Source organism: Alnus glutinosa, chromosome 5 (genome assembly GCF_958979055.1).
Source record: "Alnus glutinosa chromosome 5, dhAlnGlut1.1, whole genome shotgun sequence".
Taxonomy (NCBI): Eukaryota; Viridiplantae; Streptophyta; class Magnoliopsida; order Fagales; family Betulaceae; genus Alnus; species Alnus glutinosa.
In genome coordinates this window covers 28,925,206-28,950,572 of record NC_084890.1, presented here as the reverse complement: position 1 = coordinate 28,950,572, position 25,367 = coordinate 28,925,206, and the positions used below count along the sequence as shown (strand labels likewise).

Genomic DNA, 25,367 nt, shown 5'->3' with positions numbered 1-25,367 from the left:
ATAATGGAAGAAATCCTCCAACTTTGAGATAACTCAATTTTCACGTCCTTTATTTCTTTTCTCCAACTCACCCTACATAAAACCTCCCAAAAATGATCAATTATGTCTTACCCACTACAATTCAAATTTTCCTCCAACATCAAAATTTTGATCAAGTAAACTTCATAGAAAACTATCAACCCCAGGAAAGAAAATCAACAAATTTAATTTCATCAGGACCCAATTAAGATACTTCACTCTTTGGACTTTCATCAAACACATTATGTATATCCCAATTTTGGTCAACTTCTTGATCATATGACAAAGAACTTACCTCCACAAGATCTTCATCATTGACATCGATATCATAAATTGGCGGAGAATTCCAAAGCACAAAATATTGAAAAGAATCTCCAACTTGCTCTTCATTTTTTTGATGAATGTACGCTTTCCAACTTCCTCTTCATGTTGGAACTCTTCATCAACAAATTCATCTTCCTCTTCCACATAAGATGGATTCGGTACATAGGTATGAAGCTCACTAACAACAATCAAGGTGGTGCACAGCTAATCTAGTGCATCAAGACTTACCTCATTTTGTTGAAACCACACCTCTTTAACGATAAACTTGTAATCCTCCTCCACGAAACACGGATTTGGTTGATGGAAGCGCTTGTTAGCACCACTCATGGTGACAAATTGTTTGGTTAGCGCCTCAAGTTGTGCACCAATTTGATCTCCAAACCACTCAAACTGATCACCAAACCTAACAAGCCATTTCTCCATGTGCTGCAAATGTGTTGTCAGTTGCTCCTCACATATTGCCTCTTCGCACTCATGCATTTCACCAATGCTTGCAAATATGTTTCCTCCTTCGCGCCCTCTTCATGCCATGGCAAGAAAGAAACCTGGGCTCTAATACTAACTAATGCAGCGTAGGTGTAGTAGATCAAAAATTAAACAAACACAAGAGTCATAACTCTTCCACAATCCAAAAACTGAAGGATTTGTAGGGAAAATACAAGAAACTCAATCTTAGGAAGTTTCTTATTGGAAATTGATGAAAATACAACATAACCTGCGTCCTAATGTCACGCCCCGACTTCTAATATTCCACAATAAGGGAAAACCTCAGGGTGTGAACTAAATTTGTTTGAATTGTTAGAAATATTCAAGATATTATTCTTTAAACTAACATGCGCAGCAGAAATAAATTTGACAGGGATCTAGGCCTACCTCTAGCCATATTTGCTCAAGCGTCTTCACGATCCATCTGAAGAACAAGAAACATTATTTGAATGATCTTCTAACCTATGTCTATGACTGTATTGCCGTACTGATGGTGTACACAGGCTGTTTATTTATAGGCTAGGTCAGGGACCCTCAAATATGGTAAGTACCGTATTGTTCCTCCCATCAAGGAAACAATATTATTAATTGATTTTAAATCAATTAATTGATTCCATTACGGTAATCTAAATTAATTAAATTACCTAACCGTAATACCGTATATACTATTCATTTATTAAATTATTAATAAATGCTTCCTTACGTGGCATATAGGCCATAGATGGAGATAAAATCTTACATTCTCCCACTTGGCCTTTATGACACATAACCTTATGGTATTAGGTTATTTAGTTTGACCAATCACTTATGGAATCCTCCCACTCAGATAAGAAATGTTTCACACGAATCATGGCAGTAAAACCATTATAAAATTAGGTCGTCCCTTCCATGTATCACGATGTAAAACACTCCTTACATGAGTACCTTATGGATAATCAAGCTTTATGAATGAACTTCTTATAAATCATTCGGGTGCAACTTTATTTATCCTCATGGATAAAATAACAAATGTGCACAAAAAATCTTTATTATAATAACTTTATGTCTATAGACCAAAAAGAGACAAACCAAGCGAAAATGAATTAATGAGTCTCATATATTCCGCATGACTTTATTCTTTCTTTACCGGTAAACTTTAAGTCATGGGATCCACAATCATTAATTCAGTACTTATATGCTCAATAGACCCTTTATGTCTCTTAATGTTATCTCTCGTACTGAGATACTTAATGTCGATTTACTTTTGCTTCTACTCTTTATTCTTATAAAAGAAAATTATAGTAGAATTACCGTAGAATATCTTTACGGTCTAACTGTAAAATCGACAAGATTGAGACTTTCAACAAAATGTCTCAACCATCATGCCTGTGTACTAAATTCATAGCACGCTAGAATTTTAGCTTTCTTGGTAGACGTAGCAACCATAGTCTGCACACTGCATCTTTAAGATATATGTCTCAATAAAAAGATATATACCCTAAAGTAGACTTTCTACTATCTACACAATCAGCAAAATTCAAATCAGAACAACTAACCACCTCCAAATGGAAAGTGTATCTTTATGTTAAGTTATACTTCTTGGTTCCTTGCATATACCGCAAGACTTTATTTGCAGCACTTTATTGACCCAATATTCTTATTGTCAGTCATATGGTTATGCATAATGCAGACGCTTAAAAAACTTTTCATCTGCCCTTATTCCAATACTTTTGGGGCATTAATCTGTATTTAATTGGTCCTTCTTAATTGCTACTGAAGGTACATAATCCTTCATTCTAAATCTTCCCAAAACTTTTTCAATGTAGGCCTTCCGAGACAATGTTAATATTCTTTATGTCTCTGTGAATCTGTATGTCAAAAGACATAAGAGATTTCACCCAAATCCTTCATTTCAAAGTTTTGTGAAATGAACTTTATGTAGCAAACCTAAATCAGCACTTGCAAAAATAATATCCACATATAGGACCAGAAAGATTACTGTACTCCCACTGACCTTAAGGTATATATACTAATCAACAAGGTTTTCTATAAACAATAACCTTGTAAAAAGTATCTTACCATTGAGAGATCTATCACAGCCCATAAATAGAATTCTTTAATTTGTAAGCTTTCTGACTGTTATTTATAAAACCCTTTTGATTGTTTCATGTAAACCTCGTCCTTAAGATCCCTATTCAGAAAAGTTGTTTTCGCATCCACTTGATGTAGCTCTGGATAAAAAATAAGCTACTAATGCTATGATCATCTTGATGAACCATTCTTAGACACTGGAAAGAATGTTTCACGATAATCAATGCCTTCATTATGAGTAAAACCATTGGCTACGAGTCTAGCTCGATCCTTCAGCCATGGACTTAACTCTCACTTCATGGCACTGAATCTCAATGTGGAGTTTTCTCCACTCATAGCATGTGAAAACAAATTTGGATCATATTTATGTCCAATGTCAACATCAGACTCTGAGAGATATACAACATGATCACTAAGAATTGTTGATCTCCTTATTCTATAGGATTTTCTTAATTCTACTCCCTCTGCATTTTGCAATGGGAGAATAGACTTTTGAACCTGTTCTGTATGAGTTGGTTGTTCTAGAAATGATTGTGGCTCAGGATAATCAATCTGATTTTTCCTGAATACAATCAATCATCCTCTATGAGGAGGAGACTTGGCCAACTCTAGTGCTTCCTCAAATTCCAATTTATGTGAATGAGCACTGCCACTAGGTTCTGCATCCTCTAAAAATTTTACAATCAACAACTCTAAGATTATATGAAGGATAATAAAACATTAAAACCCTTTAAAGTTTACTAGATAGCTTATAAAAGATCCGTTGGTTGTCCTTGAATCTAATTTCCTTAGCCGAGGATTATAAATCCCCTCTTTAGCAAGGCAACCCCATATGTGTAAATAATTTAAACCTGGCTTCCATCTTTTTCATACTTTAAAAAAAAAAAAAAAAAAAAAAAAAAAAGTGTCTTAAAAATAACCTTAGATGGAATCCTGTTTAACATATACACAACGGTTTTCAAAGCTTTACTCTATAAGGGTAATAACAGATTAGTATTACTAATCATTTCCCTTTGTGTGTACCTACCTTAATACTCTATGTCTATATTAGATCTTATGATCTTCATATTGTTTCTCTTCTTCTTCCTTATAGATATTGAAAGCATTCAATACCCCAGCTTTAATATTTAGAATATAGAGATACACAAAATTTATATGGTCATCACTAAAAGAGATAAAAAAAATATCTCTGATCATTTAGGCAATGAGTATGAAAAGGTTAACACCTTTCAATGTACATGATCTCAAGAATCTCAAAACGCTCTCTCTGGCACCTCTAGTGGTCTTATTGGTATGCTTTCCCTTATGTAGCCCACACAAGAACCAAAGTCAGTAAATTACCGACTTTTATTTACTGTATGGAGATATATTTCAATCTCCAAAGCCATAACAAGAGCATTTTTTTAAAAATTCTCAAAAGACTCTACTTTACGTCAACATCAGTACGCAGAGACAAACAAATAATTTTGTTTCAAAAGTTGGGATATAGGTAAATTTTAAATAAACCCCAACCAATATTCCACCCAAAAATAAGAAAAATTTCAAGTTTAAAATAAAATTGAAATTTTTAACAAGCCAAACTAGAAAAATAAATTTCTAAAAGATTATGGAATATAAATAATTTTTGAGGAAAAAATTATGACTGAATTTCAAAATTAACCTATAGATCCCAACAACCTCAAATTATAAACACGTGTTATTCACTTTAAAAGGACTCTGCATTTGTGTTGACAACATGGATTGTTAAACCATAAACAATCCATAATAAATTTGAATGAGTCACTAAAAGAGATTCACGACATACCAAATATATGAGATTATCTTTATTTTAAGTCATTTCTTATACTTCATGCAATCTTTCTTTATATGTCCTTAATTTTCCTTATTGCATGAGAAATAGGTATCTTGATTACCATAATACTTTATTGGCACCTTATTCTCATGCTTTAAGTGTTGAACATGATTGCATTTATTGGTCCTTCCCTTGACATGAGTAATCATGTGAACACTTTATAAATTCTCTCATATCCTTGAACACACATGGTTAGAAGTTTATTTATTAACCATTTATCCTTACGTGTGTTACAAGATAAAATTCTACACTTAGAAGAGAGAATTCAAAAAATTGAAATAGACCAATAATGACTTAAAAATCTCAATCTTTAGGGACTTAAGCTAAACTACAATATCCTTCATTCCCATAATGTAATTAGAAACACTCAAATGAAAAGGCATATTAATCATTTTTCAGTCAGAAAAATATTACCATAATATATTGGAATATAAAACTACCAAAAGGTAGAGTGACAGGAATAGCTGCAATCACCAAGAATATTAAAATAAAAATACTTTAATGCTATGAAGTAACTTTATTTTAAATTAGCCAATGCCAAGTTAAATAGTAAATTTCAACCTACTTGTGGGCAAAAGTTGCATCACACACGAAATTTACTCTTTATTAATAAGACTAAAGCAAATTTAAATATTAATAAATAAAATTCTTCATACCTTTGGGCAACCGAAAGAAATTTTACTTTTAATACTAAATTTGTTATCTCATTCTGATTAAGTCATAAAAATAAAAACTTCCCTTTGGGGATAGGTAATTAAATTTATGAGTTAATTACAATACGATGTTAATTTTTCTATATGAAGTTCATGTGTACGATTCTTATGCAATTATTACAAAATTAGGATGCTTTGGCTCTCCCAAAATTATAATAATCACGTTGTAATTCATGAACATCTAATATATCTTTATGAGGTTCATGCGTGTAATCCTGATGTAATTATCATACGAAAATGGGATGCTTTGGCTCTCCCATAATTATTATGAAAATTACGTGTGTGTAATCTTGATGCAATTATTATTCAAAAATTGAGATGCTTTGGCTCTCCCAAAATTATCATAATAATTGCGACTTCATTAACATCTAACAACTTTATAGATGCCCCCTTAATAGCCCCAGGAATATAACAAACCAATACTTAAATGGGGTAAACAGCATTCTCCAAGGTGCAAGCAGATGAGCTCCCAGGAAAGTGAGGGGGGTCACACCGGATACACTTAAATCCCAAGACTTTCCTTGCCAGAACTTTCCCCGACATTGCATTCTTAGATATTACTGTAAACACACCAGTATATATGATATTGTTGATTATTCTTAGGTCTAGGCATCAAGCAATTTATATTTAAACAATATAAATTCAATAATTAAAATATATTCATCAATTCATGTATTAAAGAAACAATAATTTTAATATACAACACTATAAATAACAAGTGAAATAAATTTGCAATATGAGGACATAATAAAACACATGGCCCAATGGTTTAGTAAGTGGCCTTAAGCCCTTTACACTTGGTCAACCCAAGTTCTAAACCCCACATGAGTTTACTATTTTTAATTCTTGATGGGCTACTGAAATGGGTTGCTGTATTTGGCTGACCCAATTTGGGTCAACCCACCTAATTGGGTCAGTTTTCTTATTGGTTAATCGGGTCGGGTTTCTACATTGGTCACTTAATGGGCCATACATATATATATATATATATATATTTAACTGCATTGGTCCCTTAATGGGCCATATTTTTTTTTTAATTGCATTATTAAAAAAAAAGGAATCGGGCATGGGTTAAAACACCCACACCCGGAACCCGACCACCAGTTTGACCCGACCCCAACCCTGACCCGGAAGTCTTTTGAACCCAAAACCGGAACCCGGTTTACTTGAAGGGTCGAAACCCTACCCGGTTCCTCATCACACCCACACCCGGAACCCGAAAAGCTGAAAAACCCTTCTCTTCACCATGAACGCCGGCCAGATCCTCTGCCTCCTTATGCACGGCCACTGTGGCCCGCTGCTTTAGCAGCAACGGCGACCCAGAGGGGTCGCCATTTGCCCAAGAACCTACGGGCCGCCAATTCTTGTGATGGGGAAGAGGCCGCTTGCAGCGACTTCTTCCCTCCGGAACGACGCCGGCCCATACGGGCCGGTCCCTACTGCATGCGGCGAAAACCCGCTCAGCCTTATGCGGGTTTTCACCAGTGAATGGCCGGTGCTGAGGATCGGCCGGTGAAGTTCAACCATAGGTTTCTTCTTCAGGTGCCGGCTACAAAGAACCAACGGTTACGGCACAAGAAAAGGCCACCAGAAGCGCCCTCCGCGCGGTAGGCTGGCGATGACGCCACTGTGCCCAGCGACGTCTCACTAGGCGGTGGCCTAATTTTTGCTCCTTTCAGTGTGTTTCCAAGGGTTGCTCTAGCATGAAGGATTGAAAGCTTTTCAACGATATAAACAAATAGAAAACCATCTAAAACTGTATGTCTTTCAACCATATGTCTGTACATGAACAATAAACGGAAAAAATTAATCAAAACTTAATGCTGAGCAAATTGCCATAGAGGCAGGCTCTGATACCACATGTTAGAAATATTCAAGATATTATTCTTTAAACTAACATGCGCAGCGGAAATAAATTTGACAGGGATCTAGGCTTACCTTTAGCCATATTTGCTCAAGCGTCTTCACGATCCATCTGAAGAACAAGAAAGATTATTTGAAGGATCTTCTAACCTATGCCTATGACTGTATTGTCGTACTGATGGTGTACACAGGCTGTTTATTTATAGGCTAGGTCAGGGACCCTCAAATATGGTAAGTACCGTATTGTTCCTCCCATCAAGGAAACAATATTATTAATTGATTTTAAATCAATTAATTGATTCCATTACGGTAATCTAAATTAATTAAATTACCTAACCGTAATACCGTATATACTATTCATTTATTAAATTATTAATAAATGCTTCCTTACGTGGCATATAGGCCATATATGGAGATAAAATCTTACATGAATGTGAAATTCAGAAAAGAGTAAAATACACATTTGACAAAGATGGAGCCGCTGAAAATACACATTCATGAGCTTCTTAGAACAAAAGAATCATAATTTTCACATTTCCCGGCAGCTACTACTACCGCTATCAATCCCAGTAATACCGCTTTCCATGCATCCTGGTAGCTACTGCTACGGCTATCAATCCAGGTGGCACCGCTTTGCATGTATCCATTTCGTACCCATTTTAGTAATGAACATATAATCTGTACTAACACAATACACTTTAACCGTCCACAATACTTCACTGCCAAATCTTCAATAAAACTTTATTTACTTCAAAAAAAAAAAGTACTTCACTGCCAAATCAAATTTTCCTCTTGCATGCAATAATCTTAACGTATCCTCTGTCCTAGATATCAACTTAAGGAACAGAGATCAGGATATTCTTGAGAAGGACTAAGTGACAGCAAGAATTTTCATCCATGGCTCAAAAGATAGCATCTTATGTAATAAACAATTTCGTCTATGAAAAAAATTCTTCTTGTTCAGCCCATTACACAGAACATAATTCATTTCAGTTCATGAAAACCAAATTAATAGAAACAAACTATTATAGTTTCAGAAATCCGGTTGGATGTGGCGTCAACTAAAGCAGTAGTAATTGCAGAAAAACTCTCCTAAGCCAGAACTAAACCTTCAGAGTTCAGACTCATACTCACATTATTTTCTTCAAGAAAAATTAACCAAACATTAAGAATTTAGGTTTATCTTTCAATTTCCAACAAATCGGGTACTCCACATGCTTCAAGAATATCAACATCTCCTCTAAGGAGCTTCGGTTACCCCCAAACAATCAAGTTGTTTCAAGTAAAATTCTACCATAACCCACCACACACACACGGAGGAACTCCCGAAAATGAAAAAACATTCAAATATGCAGAGAATACCCATTTCGGGTTCTACTTCTAAATCTCCCAATTTCTTAGACAATTAACAAAACCTCCAATCAGGCAGCAAGAACCAATACCCATTCAGAGATTGACCCAAACCCAGCATCAACATCCCATTCTGAAACAAAATTCGTCGTGTTCCATGGGGGTTTTTCGGTTTACAATCAAGGTTCCACAATCCACATAAAATTTTCCCAATCTCATAAATTACATCAAAAAGACATTACCCAACACTAGCAAAACTCAAAGTAGCCATACACCCATATAGAGAATCTGAGAGAGAGTGAGCTAGGAAATGGGGAAAATACCGGAGGGGAGAAAGAACTGTGACGAGAGAGAGAGAGTCGAAGGGAGTGACCATACCTTGTAAAACCCACAGCTTTTGCTCTCAAATTCTACCTCTCACGGCCTTCCGTCTCACTGATCTCTGGAGGAACGGAGAAATGGTGTTGCTTCAGGCGACCGAACACCAGTTACACCACCGTGCTGTCCATTTTTTTTTTTTTTTTTTAATTCAAAACTCGGTTCGCTTGGCCCATTAAACCTGCAATGGGGACGATTAATTCCATTTTTAGGCCCATTTATGTAAATTCACAAATCAATTCTAAATGGGACATAAATCTGTTCACTGAACTCACCGTTAATTCCTAATAATTACGGGCTGGAATATCATACTTAATACGTCCTTATTGGGTTTGTATAGAGACTAGAGAGAAGAGTTGTAACCTTACTAAAAGACAAAATAAAAACGTTCAATTGCGATCTCGTTCGAACGAGACTTGTAATAACCTCCTCGGTTCGACCGATATTTTATAGAAATATCAACCAAACGCATCGAGTTTTTGTATAATATAACTCCTCGTTCAAATGAAATGATGTTTCGTTCGAACGAGACATGTGATACAACACTTCGGTCAGACAGGATTAATCGACCAACACTTCAACTGAACTTTGTGAACCAGATTGTTGACGATTCATAAAGAAATCATATGAGGAGAATGTAAATGAATATGTCAAAACTCTAAAGGCTATAATCCTTTGGAGTGATTGCGTTTCATTTAAAAAATAAAACTAAATTAGTCTATAGTGTAAAGGTTTTGTTCAAATTAATTCCGAAAGTTTAAATATTATCAAATCGCTCGTTAAAATAATCTTTGTTAATTGTACAAATCCTTACTTTTAGGCCTGGAACCGAACACACATCCTCATTCGACCTAGGGTTATCAAGTATACGAATCCACCTGACCTAGGTTTTGTTGCTCCAAAAATAAGAAAAACCCAGCAAAACAGAAGAAAAAAAAAAAAAAAGACGAAAGTTAAAAGTTCAACATTTTCTCTTATTGGTATTCAAGTTCACCCATTTTTTTTCAACAGAATCATTAACTACATAGGGATATATGAGGCACACCAAAAATACTTCTAGCTAGCTAGTTGATCTTCTAGCTACTAATATAAGTCTTAAACAAACTCCACACCTCTCAACAAACATAAATTAATTGGATTTTGAATTCCATTGAAACGAAAGGTTACAAAGATAAATATAATCTTAGGCTCATAGCAAGAAAAATAGTATCAATAGTTGTCTATATATATATATCTTATGGTGCAACCGCATGCATGCACCCATAATCTCCATCTTCAGAGCTGGGCTAATCGGTTGATATCAATTGGGTAAGAGTCTGATGCAGATTGAGCACTATAAGCTCTCCTCCCTATAATTGCATTCCCTGCCTCAGTTGGATGAAAAGCATCCCAAAACAGGTACTCATCCCTGTTTGGGCATGGAGTTTGAAGAGGTAGACATGTGATTTGCCCATTGTTCCTCCCTACACCGCAGCACCCCGTATTTGTAACCCTGAAACCTAAAATTTGCGAGAAAAAAATTGTTAAAATATTAATTAAATAATTAAATTTACATCTTCTTATTAGCTTAAGTAACTTGTAACTATAATAGAGTACTGAAAATTATATATTTACCAAAAGATGAAGGGCTGTTAATTATTTCTTGGAAAATCCCATAAGAGTCTACTAAGATAAATCTTGCATCTGCGAAATTGCTGTTGAGTTCATTGACAAGAGATTTCAACTTGTTGTTGAATATTTGGATGGCAGAATTGATTCTTTGTACACATGTTGAACCATCAGGGCTATTTTGAGCCAACTCGTTCGGGCTACACCCTATTTGACCCACTCCGAACAAGACCATTTTCCTTGCTCCATACTGATACAAAATCTGTAACATAGACAACATATATATATATATAATTTTTTTTTTTTTTTCTACGTAAGTTGTAGGACTTCAACCTAGAACAACTATATATAGAAATAACATGGAAATAAATTAAGGAAAAATTAAAGAAATTGGTACTGACCCTTAGTTGCTCAGAATAATCTCGAAGAAGCACATCAGCATATTGTTCAGGCGTATATTGGCTGCCGGTCGAGTAGAATAGGGGCATGAAATAGTTGTTAAGGTAGTCGTTGCTGCCCATTCCAATTGAGTATATACACTTGCTTAGATAATTTGAAGCTGAGTTTTCATCCCCAAGTAGGTTTACCACTTGTGAAACTGTATTTTGGTAGTTTCTCACCTGCCCACGGAAGGTTATCCGGCCGCCCTACACAAAAAAGAAGTTTGTAAGTGAACCATATAACCCTACAGCGAGCAATATTTTTTTACATGATCTGTGAATCTGACACAAACTCAGCACAAAATTAGTTGAGGTTGAAGCGTTTCACCTATTTAATTAAATTGGTCATGTTAAAATTAACCTATAATATAGTCTTGTAACTATATCTCGACATGCGAATACGAATTGCCACTCCTAGCTACCTTACTTGAAGTGATGATATTAGCCAATGAAGAAGAAAGTGCAAAGTTTAGTACTTACCAGTTGCTGACCAGTTTCCTCTCTAATTCCTGCGGCTGCTGATGCATAGTTCACTCCTTTCAGTATGTCTTGGCCGCTTGCAGTTACATAGGGAGGTATATAATCATCGAAGCCCAAAAGCTCAGCTGTATGTAGATGGAAAAGTATTTTAGATTGCTTGTATAGTTTAGCTAAATATTATGAGTTTGATATGCCTAGGCTTGGTTTATTAACTATTTTCTAAATAATGTACATGATTATCATATACATAGATGATAATATATATTATTCGAAGAAATAAAATCCCAAATTAAATTGTACTTCTCATATTTTTCAACAAATGAGCTGACATAATTAATGAATAAAGTTTTCTTACCACAATTTACTTATCTTATTTTGATTTTTTTGCCAAGGAAAATGAAGGAGTTACTTTCATATTTAGTGCAGACACCAAAACCATGTGCATGGAAATTAAAGGGCACACACCTCGAGATATATAGAATACGACAGCTTCTTCATTTAATTGTGAACATGAGATGTTTGCATATAAAACTAAGATTTATTACATTAGAAAGGAAAGAGACACATGCCTTTATTAAATGTACTTTATTACATCAATTAAGTTCATTGTTGGACTAGTACTATTATTTGATAGGGAATGCTAGGTTTCTTTTTAATTTTTTTTGGGTATCCATTTGAAATGATATAAATGTAATAAAATAAATAAAAATATTATATCCATGTCATCCAAAAAGACATTGACTTGGATGACAATGTCTAAAGACACTAGAAAGAACTCTAGCATTCCTCATTATTTTATATTCTAAGAAATTGAAGTAACTAAAAAAGAACCCTAATTTGACTACTCACAATTAGGCCATTCGATTTGCTTACTGATCACCTTTCTTTTATTTTTTTTCACTTTTAACCATGCATGTAAGAGTATTAACAGTAGCTAAAACACTTATGTGTGTACGTGCATGGTTTGCTAACTATAGATAATTTTTTATACGACTTGTAAATACAACATAAAATTAGAGAGAATTAAAAAAAATTGCTCACCAACAACATCAACCGTAGTTTTTCCATTGGAGAACCTTCCGGTCGGTCCGCCGGCAAAGTCGATCCCATAGGGCAGGTAGTTGGCTCTAGCCAGCGATTGGAGCTGGTTATTGTTGCCATTATCCACCAAAGAGTCCCCAAAAATGAAGTAGCATGGTACTTGAGGCTCTGCTTGTGCCATGCACCACATATTCAACAGCAATACAATCCCACACACAACCCCCATTTTCTTCAGCTCCCTGGCCATAGTAGAAATATTGGAAAGCCACGAAAAAAGGAAAGAGAAAAGAGGAAGTACAAAGGGAATGGTGAAGAATTTAAAAGCTACTGGTAATGTATATATAGAAGGGAGAGACGAAGAAAAAATTGGGCAATGTTTTTGCTTTTACAGTTGAGAGGGTTGGTTCGAAGCATTAATTTCACGCGGATATGACTGGTCTGTATGCCATTATATGCACAGGCCGGCGCTGCATGCCACCTCTCTCGATCTGCTCTGAAATTCTTGTGGGTTTATTTGATTAATTTGGAATTTCTTAATGACATATACAGCAAAATGCCTTGTACAGTTGTAGGTATGCAGTAATCATGCAATGATGGCCAACGTAATCACAATGATCGATTAGCAAAAAGATGAAAAAAAACAAAACAAAACAAAAACGATTAAGAAAAAAAAAAAAAAAAAAAAAAACAAGTACATATAAGTTTGGGAAAACACTCATGCAACCACCATGGCTTTTATTAATTGATATTTCAATTTTTAAATACGGTAAATGTCATACGGATTACCACGTAAAAGTTTATAATTTAGAGACCGGGATAATGTGTCACACAAATTATATATTACATGCATCAATTTATAATAAAAATAGTTAAGGGTAAAAATGCGGTGCGGTTGCGGTTGCGATTATCACTTTTAGGTATTCGCATCATACGATTAGTATCTGCATCCGGGTGGTTTAAATATTTTTATTATTCGCTATCTGCATATAAGGTAATTAACATTTTAGATTATATATTATCTAAGACTATATTCAATATTAAATAATGCGGTTATTACTATATGAAGCTTAAATAAATTAAGATTTCATTTATTACAAAATTTACGATTATCAGCCTTAGAGAGTCATTGTCTCAAAGAGTAATCGGTATTTGGATTACCTTAAAAAAAAAAGTGAATGTAATGAGGTATGACTTTGAATTACCTGCATTTTCACTCATAAATACTGTAATACAGTTGTATTACAATTGTAACTTGTAAGTGTACATATGTCTGACGTATGGGTGCATGTGCATGCATTTGGCTGAATGTTATGGCTACGTTTTTCGCGGACGTTACAAGGTGGACCACACTTTTTATGGATCGGTCTCTTTTATGTATCACTATTTTCTAAAGTTAGCTGGATGTACGTGTGTCATCCCAACAAATTTGACTTTATATTACCAAATTCTAACACGTTATTACTGTGCAAAAATGTTATTGGATATGTACGTACAGTACCAATATTTAACTAATAATAATAGTACGTAGTAGGCTACAGAAGGTCATCTCGTATTCTTTAGTAGGTACTAATTTCAGCCAAAACCAACTACCGTAAACCTAAATTTATGGGTTGAGCCTTCACTTTTTTGACCATTAATTTGTTTGCATTATGCATCTGATCGATGATCATCTGTCTATTGAATATAATAATTAATAAATCTTTATTTCCGACCCAAAAACAAACAACCTTAACACTTTGGATTTTCATAAAACAATTTAATTACGCATAAAAAAAAAATCAAATGTGGCATATCATCTAATGATATCAATATTAATACATTTAAAAAAAAAACTTTAAATAATTAAAATAACAGCATTAATTATTTACTCGATCGACCTGACGACGTTGGATTGATGGCACGTAACGCATTAATTTCATAATGTTAATTAACATACACTTGCTCACATGCCATTATAAATACGTAGACCCAAAAGTGGTGCCAACCCCTTTTTCTATTAAATTTTTGCGTTTACTTATAATCTCTCCCGGCCCACTTCAATGAATCACAGAAAATTGGCCAAGAAATGGACTAGCTGTCTAGCTATGAAATCGGAAAGTGTTTGAAAAGGGAATCCGAGTCAAACACTATTTGTATCAACGGCCGAGAATCAAAATGGCAACAAATCCAGCAATATAGAGCTCGTAACGGATAGGGACAATGTTCTTATCCGAAATTCAAGAAAGTAAATATATATAATTAATATATGCGAGTATAAATGGGTGGTTATTTGTATTCGGTTCGAGTCGTGTTGAGGTATGGGTATGAGAGATATCTAAGACTATATAAGTAACGTCGTACCCATGTCTTTTTTGTGTCTCTCAAAAATTGATTTGGCTTTTAAAATCACCATTTGATCAAAATTCAATAGTGATCTATCACAAATTAAATAGTGATTTTAAAATCACATTATTTTTAGAGGAAAACAAGGGAAACTTCTATCATTACTCAAATCAATCCTAATTCGACTCATTTAATTAAATGTGTCAAATCTCTCAACCATAACTATTTAATTTTGTATTGATTCGTCACAGGTCATGTCAAAAATTGTCAGTCATTATGTCAAGGTCGTGTTGAGCAAAGTCATGGATATAAGACTATGTGATCAACTCTAACTTGACTCATTTAATTAAACGAGTTATATTCCTTAATTCTAACTTTTTAATATCATATTGGGTCGTGGCAGATTCACAAATCGTATAAAAAATTGACAACCTTATATAAAAGAGCACTCCTATTTAAGCAAGTTTCGAGCCATCCGTCTACTCGCTTAAATAAAAAAGTTTTCCCAAAAAGTCTTTTATATTCACGGTTGGAATTATTAGCTAGTGATCAATAAAGTCAGGTCTGACACCATAAATGCTAGTGGTGCTGGCAAAAGTAAATGCTTAGGAGTAGTCAAATACCGAGTAACGTGGGTCCGCTTAGACGACCAAAGTGGAGTTATAAGGCCAACATGATTGAAGGCAAAATTGCAATCCAGTTGGCCGGTTCACAATTAGCTGTCATTGACTTAACGTACGCGTAACGCGTCGGTGGCATCCATTTACGGTTCTTATATTTTGATACTTCAATTAATTAACGATCAAGATTTTTTATAATTATTTGTTTAAATTTAAAAGATTTTAAGTAGATAATTATGAGAGACCATTTATAATATAATTAAATTTTTATTTAATCAAATAGGTCTTATAAATAATTTCTTACAATCACCTATCTGAATTCTAACAAATAATTATAAAATATTCTAATTCCAATTATAGAGATCTCAGTCCAATTATGTTGAGCTTGCTTTTAATAATTCATGAGAAATGCTAGACATCCCAATACTTTTTTTCAGAATTTGATTTCAAACTGATGTGCTACAATCCTATGAGATTGTGGCACACTTCCCAAAATGATAGATCTCATGGGATTGTGACACATCAGTTTAGAACTAAATTCATTGTTTGTAATTATATAATTCTTTTTGGGGTTATTTACACTAAACACCTTTAATTATCAATTATTTACACATTATTTGTAAGTACTAAACTGGACAAAAAAAAAAAAACACAAACCTAAAAATTTAAAAGCTAGGGAGTGATGGCAAATGTCGCGTTACTTTAATAACATGTTAAATAATGAATTATTTTAAAAACTTAAACCGATAAAAAAAAAAATTATTTAATTAATATCTTAATAAAAACTTTGAGACAAATGCTTTAAGGAAAAATTTACTTGAAAGAAGACAATAATGATGTGTGTTCAATTTCTCCGAATTTAAACTTAGGATCAGTTTGGGAATAAATTACACTCAACTCGGTCCAATACCTCTTAGTTCAAATATTGTTTGATTAGTAGTTCTATTTTTGGTGGAATTGGAATAAGACTAATGGTCCAATCACATCAAAAGTCTAATAAGAGATCAGATTCGAAGTTTAATAAATGATAAAAATCCAATTAAAACTATGACAGTAGTCTTAGATCAAGGAGTAGAAAAACCAAGTTTAAGTTTAACTTCAAATCTTTACCTATAAATAAGCCTATATCCCATATATAAACGAAGACTCAATATTATATGCATTGAACAGATTTTTTAGAAACTATACCAACGTACAGGATCAATTCCATATGTAGCCAAAAAAATGACAAGAAATTAACAAAACCTAATGGAAATGAGAAATTAATCTCGAAGGGAGAGAACATTCAAGAACTTGCGGCTAATGTCTTCAATGGAGAAATTATTATTATTATTATTATTTTGTTCTTGTTTGCTTCTGTAAGACTGTAACTGTGTATATAATACTTGTGTGAAAGTCCCAGTGTAACAGTGAGAGTAATTAGTATGAGTAAATCTATGGCACGTATATAACGGGAGGATAAGATCAAAGGGGAAGCATGCATTCATAATGCTGTTAATTAATGCGACAGTCACGGAGGGGGTGAGAATTAAATTAGGGTGGTTGAAATAATAATTGTTAATTAACCACACCATCACCTTCCCGGCTTCTGTTTACTTAAAGTTTGATCGAGATTACGTTAAGAAGTTTAAAAGTACTTTTAATACATAAAAAGTTATGAAAAATAAAAATAGTAAAAAATTTAAAAGCATCGGTCTCCAGTAATAATAGTCAAAGTAGCGGTTGAAAAAATACAACTTTTTATTTTAATTATTGTTTTTTCTATATTAATTCTCTCCAACAAATTATTTATTCTACTCTCTACTTGCATTTAAATATTATTTTATGTAAAAAAAAGTGTAAAAGAAATAGGGAAAAAGAGAAATAAGGAAAGGAATAGTGAATAGGTAGAAGAGTCTATTTACTATTCACATTAGTAGGAAAATAATCTATTTTACCTATTCTGCTGAAGATGAAAAATTGCTCATAATAGTCAAATTTGACTATATTATAAACCATTTGCCTATTTTATTGGAGATGCGCGCTTTTAAAAATACTTCTTTGACTTTTTTGTTATAAAAAGGCTAAAATGCAGTTTTAGTAGAAGCCGAAAAATAAGGCTTTTTTTAACTTTAAAAACTCTATTTTTTTAACACAATCTCAAACAAGTATTAATACAAGTTTCCACTTCATCACCCACCACATGATTTATTTATGATCAGCATCTTTGTGCATCGCCGTGCCATTTTCGGTATCTTAAGTTAAGAAACTCTAAAAACCTCTTCATCAGCTTTATTAAATTGTTGAAAAAATTACTAACCATGAAGAGTGCTCGTTATATTTTGTGAGCACAGTTCACTCACCAAATAAAAATAAATAAATAAATAAATTCTGAATATTCTCTCCTCTATTTTATTTTTATTTTTTTCATTTCATTTTCCCCTCTCCTCTTGGTATACCAACATGAATATCCCTTCATTTTTTTTTTTATTTAAATTTGTTTTCTCATCGCACTCTTCATTTTTTTTTCTTTTTTCATTTGGATAGCAACCTGAATATTTGGGGCTGGTGCGAGACAATGAATTTGAATTAAAAAAAAAAAAAAATTATGACAGTTAAGAAAATATAAATTTTATAAAATATGACTATTACAAAAATCATACATTTTTAAAAATATGACAGTTAAAAAAATACAAATCTTCAAAGATAATATTGTTGGAAGGAAAAAGTATAAAGAAATCTTTGGAAAATCATATTTAACTCGAATAGTAAAACTGCATAAACTAAAATGCTGAGTCTAATATATACGCTTTGAAAAAATAAATATTTAATGTGAATCCATTATCTTATTGGCAAGTTTATCCACATATGGGTTTTAGAGGGTATGTGCCTATAGTGGGTCTTATGTGGCTTATTATGGGCTACTTATGGCCTAGCTCCACTGGCCTACCAAATCTTTGCTGAGCATATCCAATTCCCTTCCTAAACAAAGAGCCCGTAAAGGAAGCCCATATTGCCTTCTCTCTCCTTTCATATATCTAGGTGAAGAAAACAAATTTGAGAATTCCTATATGAGTTTGGACTTGCATACAATATAACATTGACATGAGATTCATCCCAATAAAATTTTGCCATACAACCATACAAGCATCCATTCAAACCAACCACCCCCCCCCCCCCTCCAAGTTTACGTATTTCTATGGTTTAACGGTTTCAAAACATACAGTTTAAAAAGACAATGATAAAACAAAATTTTTAAATTAAAAAATCGTAGTTAGACGTTTGATAAAAAAATTATGTATCGACATTTAAAATCGCAGTTTAACCTTTAAAATCGTACATTTTAAAAAATACACTCCTTATCAATATTGTTGATATAATATAATATCAACTTGAAATGTGAGTTGTAATAATTTTCCTCTTTGCCATGACATTGTTATCCATTTTTTACCGATTTTCAGCAATCCGCAGACCCTTCATATAGTTATTATGAGCCACTTTATCCATTCAGCAAATACTTCAAAATAGAATATCTCCATCCGCACATTTTAGTCCTTTTTATTATTATTATTATTTTCTCTCTCTCTCCCCTCCCTCTCCCTCGACTTCACAATAAAAAATACACCAAAAAATAATATTTTTTTAAAAAAAAATTAGAGAATATGAGATAAATAATCTGTTGAAATTTATATTGAAAAACAAATAACTAAAAAGAAAAATGTGTATTTTGAGTAGTGATTATATGCTAAAAAGTTGAATGGGGAGCATTTTTGACCTATCTACCTTCACACAGCTAGAGGATTTACTTTCTTTTCAATTTGGTCCAACGACCCAAAAAATAACCTTCATTTGAAAAATAATTAACTAAAAATATTTTGTGAGTATATTTTTCTTTTTTATGTTATTACAAATCCTTAGCCTATTTTTCCACATTCTACTAATAAAATAAAGAAGTATCCGTGTGTGTGCAAACCCATGGAGTGTCATAGATCATCACGCCGATCATCGCCGGAGGTGGAATAGAATTGTAAAGCCAAGTCTTTGAAAATCTGAAGCAATCCCTTCAAGTCATTCGCCCCCAATTCAAGGCAGTCCCTCAGTAACCCACCCTCCGCCACCTCTCTTTGCACCGTCTCCACCACCTCCCTCAGTGCGCCCTGTCAATATTTCAAACAGTTTCGAACCGTACCACAAGAATTGGACCCAAATCAAATTAAAAGAAAAGAGCCGTACCGGTTGACGAAACACTTTGAGAAGCCTCTGGAAGAGCGAATTTGAGATTCCGAGCAAATTTTGGTAATTTCGTCCGATCCATGCGGCCCTCTCGGCGTCCGAGCCCGTGCGGGTCAACTCGCCCAGAGAACTCAGCAGCATTTTCGCGTCCGAAATGGCGCCGCTCAGATCTGCGTAGTTCACGTCCCTCCACGCGTAGTTCTTGAGGTAGTCCCAGCCAACGGACCACGTGAACCCCAAGAAGCCCAGGCCGAGGCCGCGCTCGAGGTGTTGGGCGATGAGCTTGGCCCGGTGCGAGCCCGAGATGTCGCCCCGGGAGGCGCGGAGGTTGGCCACCCGCGTCATGAGCGAGTGGGAGAGGGAAACCAGGGTTCGGTACGGTAAGTAGGATAGGGAGTGGGAGGGCTCCGGTGCGGTGCTCAGAAGGAGGAGGAGGATGATGAGGACGCGAGAGGTTGAGGGTGATGGTGATGGTGCGGTTTTGGCCATTGATTAGGGGCTGATCGGACAGTTGAGAGAGAGGTTGCGCGGGCGGAAGGATTGATTTTGTGGGTAGGAGTTGGGTCGGAGTTATTTTGGAATTTCGGAAACGAAGAAAGGGATTCAACCGGTTCCATATCTGGGCCTGGAAGGAACACTTGGGCTCACCTTTTTCTTTTTTAAGAGAAAAATCAAACTTAGTTTACGCAATTTCAATTTAATTCTTAAGCTTTTAATTTTGATAATTAATTTTTTAGATTTTACCTTAATTTCAAATTGATTCATCCGTTAACTTATTGTTTAATTAATTAATGGTGTCTCATTCCATCATACTAAATAGATATAGTAATGTTTCTTGTCTAATTCATACACAATTTTTGTACAACTCTAACAACTTATTTTTAATATTAACCATTTAATATTTAGGGCCCACATGTAAGAAAACAAATTCAATGATAGATCATAATTCATAAAATAAGGTTGAAATATTTTATTAAATGGCTAAAAATGTATAAATTAAGCCAAAAAAGTTGGCCAAATACTCAAATTAGGCTCTAAAGACTCAATTTTTTAAAATTTTGATTACCGGTCCAGATAACTGGGTACTAACTAGTAAAATTACTGTATAAACTTTAATTTGAACATAATTAGCATATAAACTTTATAAAATTACCCTTAAATTATAATTAGCATTTCTCACCACTCCGTTGGGATTTAAAATCCCATCGGAGGGGTGATATTTCAATGTTTTCTTAAGTACATTAAATTGAGAGTTTTTTAACTTCAAGATAAATATTACAAAAATGATGAAAGTTCAGGTGACTTTAGTGAAGTTTTCCCTCAAATTTATGCACTAAAATGAATTTTTTTATCACTAGATCTATATTGTTTGATAATGTTAATTACAATTTACAAACTGTGATTGTTGTTGCAATGTTCTTTAAAAGAGATAACTTTTTTTTTGTCATAATATTGTTCTTGAATTTTGCACATGTAAACACATGTACGTTTTAAGTTTTGATATATATATATACAAGCAACACGAAAGGAAAAACTAAAGAAAGTTGTGCCTTTGGCCTGAGGTATCCTGTACTATGTTTCTATCACATAGAGAATATGTACTTTACATAAGCAACAAGAAAGGAGAAACTTTGATAAAGTTGTGAATTCAAGACGCTACATGCATTTTGTGACTAGCATGTTAGAGTTGTCACTTTAGATTTGAATTTTTTTTTTTTTAAAAAAAATAATTATTGAATTTGTAGAACCTACTTGTGAGTCCTATAGATCGAATAATTAATTTTTAAAAAAATATGTATAAAAAATGTATATTTATCATGTCTTGAGTTTATGAGACACACGCGGTGTCTCAAAGAAAAACAGTCACTCCCGAAACAAAACAGCACATGCCAACCAGAAGAAAAGATAATATTAAAAAAAAAATAAAAAAAAATACATGGTTTGTCTATGATTACATCCGCGTAACAAAGTTTCAAGGATGATATTTTACTCTTATTCACTTTTTATTGTCATAATACAACACGTTCTTGTTTATACAATAATTAAGGTAAATGAAAATAATATAAATATAGAGGTAATATCAAATTGGAATACAATTAAATCTGATTACCTAATAGCTAAAAGATAGAAAATGAAATCTAATCAAATAAAATTTGGATACAATTAAATCTTATTATAAGAAATTACAATCAATTATAATCAAATGAGAATAACTTCAATCAGGTCTTAGCATAAAATGGCTATTTTCTGCCCTCCAATAATAACATGCCACGTCCAGTTTAGCATACCAAAACACTATATGCTGAAAACAACTGATCATACCAAATTCATGAAAAATAAATAAATAAATAAGAACAAAATCATTAAAAATTAACAAAGCCAAATTTGCAGTGAAATGAAGAGAGGCAGAGAGATGGGCATCTTCTTCTACCAACTTGCAGCCGCCTCCGATCACCTCCACCGCACGCTCTCCACCTCCGCCCTCACCCTCTCGTCCTCAAGTGGCTCCCCTCCTCTCCCACCTGTTTTACCACTATAGAACAGCACCACACACGGCCAACTCCCACGACCACACACAACCACGCCTCCGGACCCACCCTCTCGAATACCGGAAGGAAAATCATAGCTCGCCCCACCACCGACGGCCCTTGCTCTCAGACACGAGTGTTCCTGCATTGTGTTAGAAAATAAAGAGTCGTTGCAGCATATCAAGAATATCTCCTTGATTTCCTCTCCAATATTTTTCCATATTTTCCTACATGATTTCCTCAATATTTTTCACTTTAATATTTCATGATTGTGTGCCATGATTAATGGGATGTGCTCCCCTCTATTAGCCTATATATTCATATCTTTTGTATTCAAAAGCACTCAATGAAATAACAAGTAATGTAGTGTTTTCTCTCTTTTGTGTTCTCCTTTTCTTCCCTTCTATCTTTTATATTTTATTTTACACATTGCAGCACCGTTTGGGTGATGTCAGAAAAATTGGATGATTGTGGGTTAGATTTGGAAGATTTGTTCGAGAGAGAAATAGAGGTTTAATATGGTAAGGAAGTGAAGGGGGATTTTGGGATTTAGGGAATATATTCCGTCAAGGTAAACAGAGAACCCTAGAGGGGACAAATGAAATTCCAGCAAAAAAAAAAAAAAGAGAAAGCAAAGATGCTGAGGAAATCTCTCTCTAGATTTCCCCATTTTTCCGTGTAGAACCTGGACCTGAGATTGCCCAGAATGCCATGAAAGTTAAATCGTGATTGGCACATGTCTTGACATGGTGGAGTTGGGGAGCTTGAGGTTTTTTTCTTGTTCATTTTTTTCTTCATAAATTTGGTGTGATCGGGTGTCTTCGGCTTACAGTATTTTCGTGTGCTAAACCGACGTGGCATGTTATTATTGGAGGGCAAAAAATAGCCATTTTATGCCACGACCCGATAGAAGTTGCACTCTAATCAAATATTTAAAATCAAATCTCATAATATATTATAACACCAACCACGCATCCCATAAGAAGCTCACAGCATCGGAGATGGAGGACCGACAGGATCGTGAGTTATGCTTCAACTGCGACAGCAAACTCACGTCCGGCCACCGATGCAAATTGGACCATCAATATTCCAAACTTTCATAAATCACGATTTTGCCAAATTTCTACTTTAGTTGCTCCGTCTCTGTCTTTTTCAATGATATTGAAAACTGGAAAGATCTTTTGACACGCTTTTGGAAAAGGTATCAGAAACTTTGGGTCGACCCCTGCCGCTCGGTCTGCACACTCACACGTTAGTTAAATGGGCTGTGGTTTCGGAGATGGAGCATGTTGGGCATTTGATGTGAAAAATGAAAACATTCTTAAATAAAACAAACAAGCCCATCAGCCCCAACGTATTAATTTCACGGGTTGTTGAGTGCCGCTCCATTTGCCACCTTCCTACTATAAATACACACACACCAACCAGCGCCCCAACCCTCTTGCTGGCGGAGCTGGAGATGAGGGAGGGGGAGACGACGACTAGATGCAATAGACCACGCCGGTGGTCAATCACCCACATCCGCTGGACAGGCCTTCTGGTTCGACAGTCCTTCTGCCAAGTCCAAGCAGGCAGCTTGGGGTAGCTCTGTTAGGCAGATCTACGCCTTCGTGCCGTCGAAGACTTCTGGAGGTGAAAGCCTTTTTTATTTTTTTTCTTCTTCTTCTGGGTTGTCTTTGTTTGAGTGCCGAGAGACTGAAAGATTTGGTTTTGGGGATTAAAACTGAAATTTTTTTGGTAATTTTTTTTGCTAAAAGAAATAAGGAAAAAGACAGCTCCTTTGCTTAGAGATAGGGTGGTTTATGCACTAACTGAACATATGTGGATCTGTGATTTTACTCGTGCTTGTGGTTGCTGAGATGTCAGTAGGACTGGGAATTTTCATGAAATTTTCTGGCTTAGGATAGAGGGGGGTTTACTTTATACTTTGTTTGGTTCAAGCAGGGTGTTTATTTGGATTCATAGCTTTCTCTTAGGAACGATTTAGAGCATTAATTCTGGATTGTTGAGTTGAGTTTGTTATGTGGTAAAGAAATTTGAGTGGGTTTTCTGTGGATAAAGTGCATGGAAAACCCTGAATTTAATTACCTTATTGATTCAGCCTTCACAGTTCCTAGAGAATCTGCCAACGTTGGTGTCTATTGGATTAGGTGGCATCAGAGTGATCAATAATTGCAATTTTATGGATTGAAATTTGTGTTTGATGGTAAAAGATTTGGGATGGCTTGATGAATATAAAAGTTTAGCATGTCCTAAATGAGGAAATATCAAGCAATTCCACACAGCTACCAAACATACAATGGGATTCTCTATGGAGGGCATATGGTAACAAGGTGTAATAGATTTTTCTGATCTTGGACTTTTATGAAATGTTAATGGAAATTGAATGTAATAGATATAGGTTGTTTGGTATATGATTAGGGTACAATATTGGTTTCATAATCTTTTCATAGTATTCATTGTAATTTGTATGGTGTCATTTTTATGTTAATTGCTAGTATACTTTATAGTTGGTTGGACTTCAGTTTTTGGTCTCTGAATTTTTTTCTTTCATCCCCCTACAATTTAAAGGGGAGTAATATCATCTCTTTTTTTTTTATCCATAGTTGTTCGGGTGTCATTTTTGTGCATGTCATCTCAAATCCTAATAGTTCCACATTTGCCTTATATTTTTCACCAGTGCAATTCAATAAACGAGTGATGGAAGTAAGGATGATATTACTTCTTTTTTTTTCTTCATATTTTTAATCTGATGCACAATTGGAATTCAAACTCAAGCTAAATTTTAGGGAGCACAAGTGTATTTCAACTTTTATTGTTTAGATAATTTACTAAGTAATTATGAGATTTGCTTTTGAAAATGTGGTTTTCTGGGTCTTTCTTTTCTTCTTCTTCTTCTTCTTTTTTTTTTTTTTTTTTTTTTTTTTTTTTTTTTAAATTTTTTTTATGGTTATTTGCAATGCCAATTGGATGATTGGAACAAGAGGAGGGCTTCAATAGATCCTTGGGACATTGTAATGGTATTATCAACCCAAATATCTTAGATGAAGGATTCTTAGTTT

The 25,367-nt window shown here is 34.4% G+C and overlaps 2 protein-coding genes and 2 long non-coding RNA genes across 4 annotated transcripts; 1 reads left to right on the top strand and 3 right to left on the bottom strand.

The window, feature by feature from the left end:
• Nucleotides 1-7,677: 7,677 nt before the first annotated feature.
• On the bottom strand, nt 7,678-9,285 carry LOC133868049 (uncharacterized). The gene is made up of 2 exons (XR_009900277.1): nt 9,055-9,285; nt 7,678-8,004 (listed from the first exon to the last, which is right to left on the bottom strand). It is a non-coding gene; the product is annotated as an uncharacterized LOC133868049 (long non-coding RNA).
• An 894-nt stretch (nt 9,286-10,179) lies between these two features.
• Nucleotides 10,180-12,955, bottom strand: LOC133868044 (GDSL esterase/lipase At5g45670-like). The gene is made up of 5 exons (XM_062304846.1): nt 12,624-12,955; nt 11,583-11,707; nt 11,064-11,309; nt 10,669-10,924; nt 10,180-10,553 (listed from the first exon to the last, which is right to left on the bottom strand). The coding sequence occupies exons 1-5, from the start codon at nt 12,868-12,870 to the stop codon at nt 10,330-10,332; spliced, it is 1,098 nt and encodes a 365-aa protein (XP_062160830.1). The 5' UTR covers nt 12,871-12,955; the 3' UTR covers nt 10,180-10,329.
• A 6,296-nt stretch (nt 12,956-19,251) lies between these two features.
• Nucleotides 19,252-20,395, bottom strand: LOC133869420 (uncharacterized). The gene is made up of 2 exons (XM_062306411.1): nt 19,778-20,395; nt 19,252-19,701 (listed from the first exon to the last, which is right to left on the bottom strand). Exons 1-2 carry the CDS (start codon nt 20,264-20,266, stop codon nt 19,528-19,530), a joined length of 663 nt encoding a protein of 220 aa, XP_062162395.1. The 5' UTR covers nt 20,267-20,395; the 3' UTR covers nt 19,252-19,527.
• A 2,934-nt stretch (nt 20,396-23,329) lies between these two features.
• LOC133868420 (uncharacterized) lies at nt 23,330-24,784 on the top strand. Its single transcript, XR_009900331.1, has 2 exons — nt 23,330-23,937; nt 24,407-24,784. It is a non-coding gene; the product is annotated as an uncharacterized LOC133868420 (long non-coding RNA).
• The last annotated feature ends 583 nt before the right edge of the window (nt 24,785-25,367 follow it).